The sequence below is a fragment of the Lygodium microphyllum genome, chromosome 3 (assembly GCF_053477565.2).
Source record: "Lygodium microphyllum isolate KBCC chromosome 3, Lygodium_microphyllum_v1.1.10, whole genome shotgun sequence".
Lineage (NCBI taxonomy): Eukaryota > Viridiplantae > Streptophyta > Polypodiopsida > Schizaeales > Lygodiaceae > Lygodium > Lygodium microphyllum.
This window is the reverse complement of record NC_141137.1, coordinates 33,730,734-33,743,793: the sequence shown is the minus strand read 5'-3', so window position 1 is coordinate 33,743,793 and position 13,060 is coordinate 33,730,734. Positions and strand designations below refer to the sequence as shown.

The 13,060-nt window shown below is 40.1% G+C and overlaps 1 protein-coding gene across 1 annotated transcript in view; it reads right to left on the bottom strand.

Moving 5' to 3' along the window:
* Window positions 1-3,718, bottom strand: part of RRC1 (RNA recognition motif (RRM)-containing protein) — a 59,466-nt gene extending 55,748 nt beyond the window's left edge. Inside the window, exons 1-4 of the mRNA XM_087670029.1 lie at window positions 3,570-3,718; window positions 2,961-3,053; window positions 2,750-2,879; window positions 2,560-2,608 (exon numbers count right to left, since the gene is read on the bottom strand). Coding sequence (XP_087526155.1) covers window positions 2,560-2,608; window positions 2,750-2,879; window positions 2,961-3,053; window positions 3,570-3,575 — 278 coding nt within the window. The 5' untranslated portion in view covers window positions 3,576-3,718. The remainder of the gene's footprint in view (window positions 1-2,559; window positions 2,609-2,749; window positions 2,880-2,960; window positions 3,054-3,569) is intronic.
* Window positions 3,719-13,060: the final 9,342 nt, after the last annotated feature.

Sequence of the window (13,060 nt, the reverse complement as noted above, 5' to 3'; positions counted from 1 at the left end):
ATTTGAACAATGAAGCTATTACTTTGCAAGGACAAATTATCCATCCCACTAGCCAACCTCTAGTTGTGTTGCATTTCATGCATTTTGTATTGGACCTTCAAAATGTACCTATAAACCTCTCTTCAAGACTCGATTGAATTCTTAAGCAACTCATCAACCACATGCTTTTCAAAGATATCTAGTATGCGCATGCTTAGGATGAGAGGGAGGGACAAGGCTTTGCCTGTGAAAGCAAAATACTAATCCCTTTACATTTATTTCATAAATTCTTGTTTCAACTTAGCTTGACCTTGTACAAAGGCTTCTAGGCACTTTCAAGGTCTAACCTCTTGAAAATTAAATTAATTCACTACAAAAAGTTGCAATTCTATAAGAATAAAATAATTCTTTTGCTAGTGACTTCAATTAATCTCATACAAGAATCTCCTAGAGACTAACTGCTTGAACTTGGATATGTCAAGTCCTTGACACCTTTCAGTTGTGGTTTGTAGAGGCAAACCAAGTACAATTGCAAATTTGTAAAGGATGATTTCACTAAAGAAAATGCTTGCCTTGGACACATAGTGGCATGAGAAAGAAATAAGAAACCGAATGTGGGCTCCTTAGCAAGTCATGAGCAACTTGGAGGGAAGGAAAACAACAAGAGGAAATTGATCTTTAAAAATCAAGAAAAATGATACCTTGATTCAATTTGTATACTACTACCCAAATTCTTGGTCTAAACAAACATTACAAGGCTTAGATGAAGAAACATACCTCGCAAAATGCATTCGGAAACTGATTGAGACATTCTACAAAACAAATAGTACATTTTGATAACCCCATTAAGTTTTTCGTATTAACTCTACAAACTCCGAATTTCTTACAAAATTCTTGATTCAAAAAGATGAATCAATTCTTCACTTAGTTCTTTAGTCTAAGTTAGCTTGATGGGGAACAAGGAGCCAAGAAAGATTGGGCTAAGGAAACGTATGGAAGGATTTCCTTTGTGGAAAACAAGGTTCCCCTATTATCATGGGACCCATGGGCCATAATCATGGCACAACCCATTGATAAGCCATATGGCAAGCTACTGTGTTAGCAACCCAAGTGCAACCTTTAATTCCTTGGCAGAAAATTACACATAGCAAGCTACAAAACATATACATGGCAATCTGTTGAGTTAGCAGCCCAAGTGCATTCTTCAATTCCTTTGTAGAAAAGTAACTTTTATTTACTACCTAAATTTTGACCACTCTCCAACATTTACCTTCTTGATTCTCTCCTCATACCCTGTAAGTTTTTTCGTAAACCCTCACTTTCACATCTTGATAGGGTCAACAAATGACCATTTGTGAGTACTACCTAAACTTTGACCACTCTCTAACATTCACCTTCTTGCCAAATTCACTTCTCGTACTCTTGGCATTTTCCTACACAACATCACTTTCGCATCTTAATGGGATCAATAAGTAACATTTTCTTACGATTTTCTGTTCATCTTTGAAACTCATGGGCTCATAATGATCCTTTCTTGGGCCTTGAAATCTACAACTTAAAATCTACAATTTTTTCATTACTCTCACAAATCACTCATACATATATCACAATTCTTTTCCTTGAGAACTCGCTTACAAAGGCCAAGGTTCTCTTTTTCCTCAATAATCCTTTCCGAAGATTGTTTATCATCCAAGAGTTTATGCATCATTAAGAGATTGCACATATTTAGAAAATTTTCATAATCCAAGTTCAAGAACTTAATACAAGAATAGATATACCATTGAAAACCGCACCCTAAGATCACTTCTAGCTACATTGTTTTGCATCTCTAGCAAGAAACTAAGATCTAAAAGTGATCTAGCTTTTGAACTAGGCACACCTCTCAAACATAAATGTGACTTTTAAGCGTGCACTCATAAACTTGCCTAACGGTTCTCATTCATAATTCTAAAAACTAGACAAACTAATACATCAAGTTAAAGCTGAGGCAAAATGTGAATATAAGTTTGCTAGAAAGCCCCTTCACATTCACATAATTTTCACCTTTGGTCCATTTGCACTAAGTCAAGATATGTCTTTCAATTGACACATCACGATTTAGCAAATAAAATAAATATCGAGACTATCTAAACCAATATTTAGAACAAACTTGCACTCCCACCAAAGTGCACCTAAGCTAGAGAGTTGAGTAATGAATTGGATGAACAAGTCCAAATCATTGGGATTAAGAAAGCAAACCATTTCCAAATCAATCCTTGTGGAAACTTGGATTGCAAGAAGATAGATCACTATTATGGTGTAAGGTGTGAATCTTGAGCCAAAAAGGCAAAAGATCAAGACATCTAGACCGCTGATTTTCTAAGAGAATCATGCTATTTGTCAAAGGACCACAAAAGAATGGTTGTGGTTGAAGCATTGGGCAACAATGTCGATCTAGTGAGAAAGATGAGAAAATTTGCGTCAATAACGCAAATCGCAGTTGAAATTTCTCGGATGTATTTATGGCACATAACAAAAGGCTTACACCTCACCGAGCACTAAGTGCAACATAATCAATCACCGATAAAATACTCTAGGTACCTGCTCCCAGGCTTCTTAGAGCCAGAAGAACCTTCTTTTGATCCAGCCCCTGACATAACAAGACGGCCTCATGGAGTCAGGCTCTTGTGCAATATTTGAGATAGGTGAATTAACAGTGAATTTCACATCTTTGACATGATACATGTGGAGAAACATTCCAAATTCTGGTTTGCAAAAACCATAATTATACCTTCACTTTTCAGCTTGTCATTTGGGTTGATTGTTCCTCCACGCACAAAGGCCTTCCCTGTTGGACCTTCATCTGCCTTGAACGACTCCACAAACTCTTCGTAAATTCGTTTAGCTTCCTCATCAGCGCGCTGTATTCATGAAAGTTAGTGGCATGTTGATAATGCAAAGTACAAATATAAAGGCTCGCAATACCGGTGGACAGACAGCACCTTCTTTTTTGCTTCCTCTTCCTCCCTGTGCTTTTGAAATGGTGTCTTCTTGCGGACAACTGAGAAGGATGTCATCTTTTCGTTGGAAGAAGCCTGCAAGTAAAGACAAAAGTGAAGCAATAATTGTTAAGGTCTCCTGAGAGTCCATTAATGGAGCACTCTGAACCAGGAATAATCTCCTGAACCAGGAAGATTATCTCCAGTAAGGGATACAAGCAACTGTTCAGAATGTGCAGGCATACATACAAGCCCTACCATGCCTTCAGCTGTGTAAAATTGTATTACAGGATCTGAGTGTTTGGAGTTCGCAACTGGGGGAGAGAGAGTTTGTGTGTGTGTGTGTGTGCACGCGCCCCCCACCCGAGGGGGGGGGTGTCTCTCCGTGATTGTTCAGTGAACATGTCCTGGGCATTCTATCGTCCTGCTTGTGTTATAAATACTTTTTCCCCTTGCTCGTGCGTATGCAAGGTCGCCAGAGCAGGTCTCTCCTCCCAATCCAGTTAAATAAGCGCGTGCAGGGGTACTGGCTATCTCTCTCACTCTTTGAAGATGCCACAAAGAGCTCGATCGGATTTCAGGCGATTCATAGAGCGCAGAGAGAGGACTTACCTTCATGGCCGCAACCAGGAGGATCGTCAATCTTGCAGAAAAACCACGGCAGGCAAGGTTCTTCTGTTTGGTGTTGTTATACCCCCGACCCTCCCCCCGTTTTTTTTTTTTTTTTTTCGCTTCGCCTGTGCGCACAGAAGAATAGATGACCCTGGAACTACAAGCTGGACATTAAAGCTTTCTATTGTGACGTGGCGCCCAATAACCCCAAATTAACTTCTCACTAGCGTTCCTTCCCGCTTCGCTGGAGCGAAGCGAGGTGCAAGGGAAGTGAAGTTGTCGTGTGTCCTATCACACAGTGATAATTGCTATCACATAAATATCACATGCTTTATTCTTCTCTACTCACAACCCCTCTATCTCTCACTTTTTTACACCTCCTCCCTTGTATCCACACTTAATCACTCTCTCCCTCCCTCTCTCTCTCTCTCTCTTACACATATGTATAAAAGACCAGATATGCATTTGCATCCAGGAGTACATAGACTCATATATACATGCAATGAATATGCACCAAACTTGTAAACTTGTATCCATACTTGCTCTGCACAACAATTAGAAGTAGCTCTAGATGATCCTTGGATGTTACAATGAGAAATAACATTGATACGGTGAAACAAACCACAAATGAAAGACGTATGAACCACACCACAAAGTTTAAGTCTATCCAAGTATTACATGCAAACTCTTAGTATTAATAACCCACATAGGTGAAGCAAAGCCTGAAATCAAAGTTTGTTCTAGAGACTGCGCTAATAACCTTGCACCACAAATTCAAATATCAACAAACCACAAAGTGTCACTCCTTGATTGTGTCTGTGCATTTACATCCAAATGTTACAATATTTTTGAAACTTACCATAGGATCTAACCAAAACGAAGCTTTCTTTTCTTTGAGAAATAACAGGGAAATTTTTAACTCTCCAACATAGCATGGCTAGGCGAAGCAAGCCCCATCACCACTCTTCGTTTTGTTGATGGTACAGGGGACATGATAGTCTTTCCTCTCTTTCATACACCTAAAATTTTAGAAGTCCACAACGTAAATGTAAGCATATCTAACAACCAACAAAGACTACTTAATATTAAAACAACAATACCTAGCCTAATATCTGCAAACTACTCGGTAGGCATTGTCATAGCTTGATGCAGCGTCACAAAACAATCGAGGTCTTTAGATTCATACATAGCCTACCCTCTTGGTACTCTATCAGTGTGAGATCGTCAAAACCTCTTATCCTATTCAACTTCACCCATATGCACTTGAATACGCTGAGTATATCCACAATGTATTCCTCCCTCCTTGGTCTATGCCTCTCCTTTGTTTGTGACTCCTCTCCCACACAATTTTTACATCTCTCCCTATCTTTTCACACACACACATACACACACACACACACTCTCTCTCTCTCTCTCTCTCTCTCTCTCTCTCGTGTACACCAAACCATAAACAAAAGACATACAAAATGCATATTTTGTATCCTTGAGTGCAAGAAACCATATGCTTGCTTACTATATTCTCTCTATCCTAAATCTCTCTCACTATTTTTCGCCTCTTCCTCCCTCTCCCTACCCGTCTTCACCCCCCTCCATTTGCGACTCTTCTCTTGTATATTTGTTACCCATCTCTCTTTCTCACATCTATCATCCTCATTCCCTCCCTCCTCCCTTGTTATCTTTCTTCTCCCTCCACAACCTCTATCTCTTCCTCCCTCCCCCCTTTTCACATTTCCCTCCCTCTCCTCTTTTATCCCTCTCCTCTACTCTATCTCTCACCCCTTTTACACCTCTCCCCTCTCTATTCACACTCACTCACTCACTCTCTCCCTCCCTCTCTTACACACATGTACAAAAGGCAAAACATGCATCTAGGAGTACATAGACCTATATATACAAGCAATGACCATGTACCAATATTGTAGTTGCATCCATACTTGCTCTGTGCAATAGCTAAAAGTAGCTCTACATGATCCTTGGATGTTACAATCAGAAATAACATTGCTACGCTGAAATGAACCACAAAGTCTAAGCATATTCAAGCATCAAATATAGACTCTTAGTAGTATTAACAATCCACACAGGTGAAGCAAAGCCCACAACCAAAGCTTGCTTCAAAGCTGATAACTTTGTACCATAAATCCAAGTATCAACAAACCACAAAGTGTCACTTCTTAATTACACCTGTGTATCTACATCCAAACGCTACAAAAATGTTGAAACTTCCCATGGGGCCTAACCAAAATGAAGCTTTCTTTTCTTTGAGAAATCACTAGGAAATTTTCCATTCCCCAATATAGAATGCCTAGATGAAGCAAGTCCCATTGCCACTCTTCGTCCCAGTGATGGTACAGGGAACATGATAGTCTTTCCTCTCTTTCTTGCCCCTAAAATTTTAAAAGCCCACAACGTAAATGTGAACACATTTAACAATCAACAAAGATTACTTAATATTAGAATAACAATACATGCCTTAAGATTTGCAAAGACTATTAAATTACCACCCATGATGAGTAATGTACCTCAGCTAACGATAATCGTTCTCTTTTCAATTTTTGTGGGTTAGCCAAAGTTTGGTAGAAGTACGATTTACCAATGGCAATTTCCTTTTAATTAATCTTTGAGGAATCTCAAGCCCACTCGGTAAGCATTGCCACATCTTGATGTAGCATCACAAAACAACTGAGGTCCTTAAATTCATATGCCAGTCACCCCCTCAGTATTCTATCAGTGTGAGATTGTCAAAGTCTCTTTTCCTGCTCAGCTTCGCCTATATGCACTCAAAAACATTGAGTATATCCACAATGCACCACCTCAATAAAAACCAGAAGTAAAATCTCTATATTGACATCATCATATAAAAGCTAAATGACCCTTGCAAGTGTTCTTCTTATAATATCATGCATTGTGACTGCGCGCAAGATACACTACAGTTCCTTCTGATACTCAGAAGTTGGATAATAGCTTCAACTTGGAGTAGGCATTTGCAAAAGTCAAGCAAACACTTATATACAATGTAGGAAATATATACTCAATTCAATAGATACATCTCTGCAAAAATGCAAGCATATCATTCCACCCTCCAAGAAATACATCACTATATGCATCTTTGCAAAAAAGCAATGCACCTTATTTCATCTTCTGAAGTACATCCTTGTACACAATGTTCATCATGATATTCACGATGCTTCCATCCTCATCCAATAAGACCCTCACACTGCATGAGGATTTCACCCTTGAAAATGCAACATACAACTATCCATGTGTAAATACTAGTGTCTTTAAGTAAAGACCAACAACAGACAACGTCTGGCCTTGCAACTTATTGATCGTCATAGCAAATGCCAGTCGAACAGGAAATTGCCTCTGCCTCATAGTATATATCCACAAATAGTGTGCGCACATTTCTATAAAAACACCATTAATCATTAAGATCATTAAGAAAACTAGTAAAAATCATGTAAGTACTCCTAGGTACATATACAAGTAAATGAAAGTAGTTGTGACTACTTTAAATATAGATAGGTACAGATAAGTAATCATAACATGTAGATGTAACAAATAATGCACCTTAAACTAAGAGATGCTTGAAAAAAAGGATCAATATACTTGTAAATCTTTTAGTGCTAGAACATGCCATTTATGGATACCTTAAAGTGATTCTTGAAAGATCAAACCTACAACACAATATGACCCATTAATAACAACATATGCTCAAACCATTCAAGTTGACTTGGATGAAAAAAAGAACCGATAGAATTATACCTCTATGGTTGCATTGTAAATCCATGTAATCAAGACATATAGGTATAATTCCATCCTTATGTCAGTCACACATTTATGAGTCAAGAATGCTTTAATGTAGGCCTAAAATTTTACAACATTTGATTATTACACTACTTGTGTAAAGTGGCATATCTTAAGTAGATATTTCCACAACCCTAAGATGAGCTCCTAAGTGTACACCTTAAGTATTACACTATTGATTTCTATGTATAATTATCATCATCTATATAGACACCTGTAGATCTTGCAAAATCCTTGATGACATGGAAGCAATATGATGGAAATAGCTCTTTGAATTGCTTAGAGGTAAGCACATAGATATATATAATGCATTGATGTGATAATATATGTCAAGAATGATGATATCAATATCAAAGCATATGACATTCACATAATATAAGATTCACCCAACATCTTATATGCTAGGACATTCATTATCCCACTCCTCAACATGGAAAGAGCCTTTGTACAAACATTATAGTATAGGGGTGTACTCACTACCATAAAGTAAGGGATAATGCATATCTTGCTATCCTTCAAACCTTAATGCTACAGCCTACTAATGAAAGACAGTCAAGTATGCACAATGATTCTGCATCAAGCCAACCAAGTTGTAGCCATCAATAGTCATATTAGAGTTTATATACCAAGCTAGTTTATGTACCAAGTTGGTTTTACGTCAATGTAATAATAGAGTTTATATACCAAGTTGGTTTGTGTGCCAATAAGAGAAGCTAGGTCATTCTAGGCTAGTTCAAGTTCATGAGGAGGGAAATCTCAAGGCCATCAAATTGCTAGTCAAAAACATGAACACTATGATGTGTAGTTAAGGTATTGCTATTCCTAAAGAAGTTGGCAAGGCTAATGCACAAGATAGGTATGTCCATGTTGTTGAATGGGTATGTTTGAAGTTTTCACATCTAGGCACTTGCATAAATCAGATTTTCAAGAGCTATTACAATTGATAAGCCAAGTAGAGATATGATCTAAAGAAAATCCTAAAGGGTCTACACTTTAAGCTGCTTGTTCTAGTTTAGACTTGTAGGTTTGCTATGTAGCATAACATAGATTAGCCAAATATACAAATTATACAATATTATCATCACAATATTAAAGCGCACTATGAAGATGAAAGTAAATCTTGCATATTGTAGTTTTCTCAATCAAACCATAAGGTGCACATGGGCATAGTGTTATCATTAGAGCTATAGTAGTCCATGGAATGTGCAAAAAGAGCAATGTATGATATCCTTTGCACGTAACCAACCGTGGTTGGTCAGTCCGTTATACTCCTCGACAAAAGTGCAGTTTGACTAGATTCCTAGGTAGGCATACATAACAATCTGTTAGCCTCTTGTAGTTAGTGGTATTGTTGATTAGGAAGGCCAGTGTGAAAACCTTTAAAAAGTGGTTTTTTGAGGCCACTTTTAGCAAAGGGAGGCAATATTTCCCCTCTCCTCCATAGCACCATCTGCGTTGTCTTCTCCCCCTCCAAGCACTTCCATTGATCAACAATAGGCAGTCTTCTACTCTTTGCAGTGTGCTAAACCCCCTCACAAGGCAATCTTTTGCTACTTGCCATCTACTATTCCCCCCCCCCCCTCCCCTCTTCCCTCTTCTCCAATGGTTTACCCCTTCCACCACCCTCCATTTTCTCCATCGTAATTATTTGCCTTTCGCTAAAATTATGTCCACCTAGAGATGTTGTCTTAGCCACTCAATGACATGGATGAATCCCTTGGTAAGGCCCATATTCTATTATTCCGAACACCTTTGAGGCCAAGGAAGCCTCCACATCTTTCACAATATTGCTCTCTATATATAGTGGTACTTGTTTGTGTTGTTTCGACTAGTCACAAGAGCAATGCATCAATCCACTACCTATTTTTGAAATTGGTGGGACTTCCCTAGACAATACACATTTTGGCTTGGAGTGCAATAAACCATTTGGATCCATGAGGATGATGCATGTGACCAATTGTTCTGCAAACATTTCAGATTTGATTATGCTTCATTCCAAATGCTTCTACAACTTCTACAGCCTCATTGGCCATGATAAGGCAAAGGATACTTTGTTTATGTGCTTATCAAGTATGGGCGTGTTGTTAGCTGTGCACATCTTTGACTCACTCACAACAACTCCACACATCATATTGCTGACCATAAAGCTTCGATCAAGATAATCTCAATAGAGGAAATCAGTGTCATGCCGAGATTGATGACTCCAATGGTGGGGAGTACACACTTCCAGCTAGTTCTTGTGATGCTACGCCGTTGAACCGAGGTTCACTCTATGTATGCACAATGCTGGCTTTTGGATTCCAGTGCTTCATTTCATGTTACACCATGCCGCGAATGGTTTCACTTCTACTGCACTGTCTTTGGTTCATCACTTGGGTAAAGATAGGTCACTTGCTATTGTTGGCATTGGGGATGTATGGTTGCAGTTTTCTATTGGTAGTACTTTTCTATTATAGAATGTATGTCATGTACCTGCGCTTACACATAGTCTTATGTCTGAAGGGTAGCTTGATGATGCTGGATTTCATGTTTCATTTCAGGATTCTACCTAGAAGATCATCCGTGACAGACATGCTTGCTAGAGGTGCTAAGGCTAGCAGCCTCTATCCTCTTGTAGTTGATGGGTCCTCTGTTGACCATGTTTTGTATGTCAGTTCCATCCCACATGTATCTCTTTGGCATGCCCGTTTGGGCCATATGTCCTTGAAGGGAAGGAAAATACTTTCCGGTTTGCAGAACTTACTACCCCTTGACTATGCATGTTTTGATTCATTTGAGCATTGTCTTTATGGCAGACAGACTAGGAATACGCATAAGAAGTCTCGTAGGACATGCATGAGTGAGCCTCTAGCATTGGTACATTCGGATGTCTGTGGGCCCATGCCCTATCAGTCTATGGGTGGTGCAAAGTATTTTGTGGCGTTCATTGATGATTTTTTGCGTAAAGTCTGGGCTTACCCCATTAAGCTCAAGTCAAATGTCTTGGCTGTGTTTCAGAGATGGCTTGCATTGGTTGAGAATCAAATTGGGCATATGCTAAAATGCCTTAGGATTGAGGATGGGGGATAATATGTGTCACGTGCCTTTGAGCCCCCTATACCCCACCCTAGAATGGTTTGGCTTAGCAGATGAATAGAACTATCCAGGAGCGTGTACTCGATATGCTTAGCCATGTAGGCCTCCCACAGAGCTTTTGGGTCGAGGCAGTCAGTACAACTATGCATGTAATCAATATATCACCTTCCGATAGTTTGGATTTCCAAGTTGTTGCAGAGGAGGTATGGATTGGGAAACCTCCGTCTTATGCGCATCTACGTGTCTTTGGATGTGAGGCATTCTGCCATGTGCCCAAGGACAAGCGGACTAAGTTGGATCCTAAGAGTGTCAAATGCATTTTCCTTGTCTATGGAGATATATACGAGATGGGTTACCGCCTCTAGGATCCACAAGCATGAAAAGTCATCCACAGCCCCATGATGTAGTCTTCCATGAAGACAAGATGCATAGGCAGCCTGAGAAGGTGGTATAGATACGCATGGTTATATTCCAGGAGGAATCATGTGCTCCTGCACAACTAGTTGGATAGCCTACAACAATAGTTGGTACACATGGCTAGGGTGTTGGATAGGATGCTAGACATGCATTAGAGCATGTAGTGAGATGGTCTGCTAGAGCTAGACATCCACCTGATAGATTTGAGCCCTCGATGCATCATGTCTTGGTTATAGATGTAGGAGAGCCTCTCACCTATGATGAGGCTATGCGCAGGGGTGACAGCCACTCTTGGAAGAGGGCTATGCAGTTTGAGATGGACTCCTTGCATAAGAATATGACTTGGGATTTGGTTGCATTTCCTAACAACAAGAAGGCTTTGCCATGCAAATGGGTGTACAAGCTGAAAGTGCCCTTGGGCACCCCAAGCCGGCTTATAAGGCAAGACATGTTGCTAAGGGTTTTAAGTAGGAGCATGGAGTTGTCTTTGATGAAGTCTTTTCTATTGTGGTCAAGATGACCACCCTACGCTTGGTTTTAGTCTTAGTCACGTAGCTTGACTTGGACATGTATCTAATGGATGTCAAGATTGCATTCTTGCATGGGGATTTGCATGATGAGATTTACATGGAGCAGGCTAAGGGCTTTGCAAAACCTAGCAAGGAGCACCTAGGGAGTGGTATCATAAGTTTGATGCCTTTATGCAGTCACAGGGCTACAATAAGAGTGCTGTGGATCTATGTCTTTACACGAAGAAAGCATGTGATGGCTCATTGCTTATTTGGGTACTTTATGTGGATGATACGCTGATAGCAGGGAAAGCTCCTAATGAGATGGATGCTCTTAAATCTCAACTGAAGAAGAGCTTTGAGATGAAGGATTTGGAACAGTCCTATCACATTTTTGGTATATGCATTAAGTGCGACAAGCCTCAGGGACTACTCTACCTCTCATAGAGGGAATACATTCATAAAGTCCTTGAGAATTTCCGCATGCAAGACCTGAAGCCTATTGGCTGCCCATCACCTTCTTATGTGAAGGTCTCATAGGCCGATTGTCCACAGACAGATGAGCAGAGGTCCGTGATGGCCAAGATCCCTTATGCATCAGCCGTAGATAGTTTGATGTATGCTATGATAACCACTCGTTCAAATATTGCCTTTGTAGTTGGTGTTGTGGCACCCTATATGGCTACACCTGGCAAGAAGCATTGGGATGCCGTGAAGGGTATCATGAGATACCTGAAGGGCACAACATATATGTGTATTTGCTATGGCAGCTAGGATATAGGAGTTGTGGGGTACACATACTCCGATTATGCATGACATGCAAATAGTAGGAAGTCCACTTCTAGCTATGTATTCACCTATGTTGGAGGTGCTGTCTCTTGGATGTCTAGGGCTCATAAGTATACGGCTCTCTCTACCATTGAGGCCAAGTATGTTGCAGCCCTGAGGCTTGCAAGGAGGCCATATGGTTGGGCCATTTGGTTCATGACCTTGGGATTGATTCTATACCTACGTTGCATTCGGATTCTATGAGTGCTATTCAGCTAGCCAAGAATCTAGTCTTTCATGCGAAGACGAAACACATTGAGGTGAGGTATCACGTCATATGTGGGGTCGTGGAGGACAAGTCTATTGACCTTGTCAAGATCTCTACTGTCAAAAATCCTGCAGATTTGCTTACGAAATGCCTCACTACTAAGCGCTTTGCTTTCCTCAGGAGATTGATGGGCGTTGGAAGAGATTATGTTTTTCCTCATCCTATTGTACATGTGTACATTGTACTGTCTTTTCTTTTTCTTTTCACTCATCACTGGGGAAGATTTGCCTTTAAGTGGAAGGTTGTTGGGGGTAAAGGCGCCTCTGCCTAGTTTCCCATGTATTGCTACATTGATAGTACCCACCACTGCACGTTGCAGGTTGTGGGTGCCTGTCACCATCACTTTATTCTTTATTCTTTTAGTGACAGTTTGAATAAAGGAAGGCCCGATCACACATTGTGACTGTTGGAGTTCCCACATTGTGAGTCTATCTCTCTCTTGCTCTTGCTCTCCCACCATAGCTTTTCCTTGCAAGCTTCGTGTTGAGATATTTGCAATCACACCTACTTTAGTCTCTTTAGATGGAGCAGTGAAAGCTTAGGACAAGAATCCCATAAGCATAGTAGGAGGATGTGCTACCTAGACTTTC